This window comes from Haliaeetus leucocephalus, unplaced genomic scaffold (genome assembly GCF_000737465.1).
Source record: "Haliaeetus leucocephalus isolate CR32 unplaced genomic scaffold, Haliaeetus_leucocephalus-4.0 Scaffold840, whole genome shotgun sequence".
Lineage (NCBI taxonomy): Eukaryota > Metazoa > Chordata > Aves > Accipitriformes > Accipitridae > Haliaeetus > Haliaeetus leucocephalus.
Window position 1 is genome coordinate 4,105,801 of NW_010973276.1, and position 264 is coordinate 4,106,064.

Below are 264 nucleotides of genomic sequence, written 5' to 3' on the forward strand. Positions count from 1 at the left end.
CTTCTGATGCTTCCGCTCCTTCTCGATGCGGTCCATCCTCTCCAGACGCAGGCGGTCGAGCTCCAGGCGCAGCTCCTCCATCTCGGGGTTGATGTGGTTGCGGCTCACCAGCACCTCCAGGATCTCCAGCACCCGCACCACCTTGGGCATGAGGCGGGCGATGGCCTCGCAGCCGTGCTGATCGATCACCCGCTCAAACTCCTGCCCCACGGCCGAGGCGATATCGTAGACGTCCATGACCGTCAGCTCCGCCGCGTTCTTCTC

At 64.4% G+C, this 264-nt stretch overlaps 1 protein-coding gene across 1 annotated transcript in view; it reads right to left on the reverse strand.

The window, feature by feature from the left end:
- Positions 1-241, reverse strand: part of RILPL1 (Rab interacting lysosomal protein-like 1) — a 23,099-nt gene extending 22,858 nt beyond the window's left edge. The window contains exon 1 of the mRNA XM_010582282.1: positions 3-241. Within this exon, the coding sequence (XP_010580584.1) occupies positions 3-237 (235 nt within the window). The 5' untranslated portion in view covers positions 238-241. The remainder of the gene's footprint in view (positions 1-2) is intronic.
- Between the last annotated feature and the right edge of the window lie 23 nt (positions 242-264).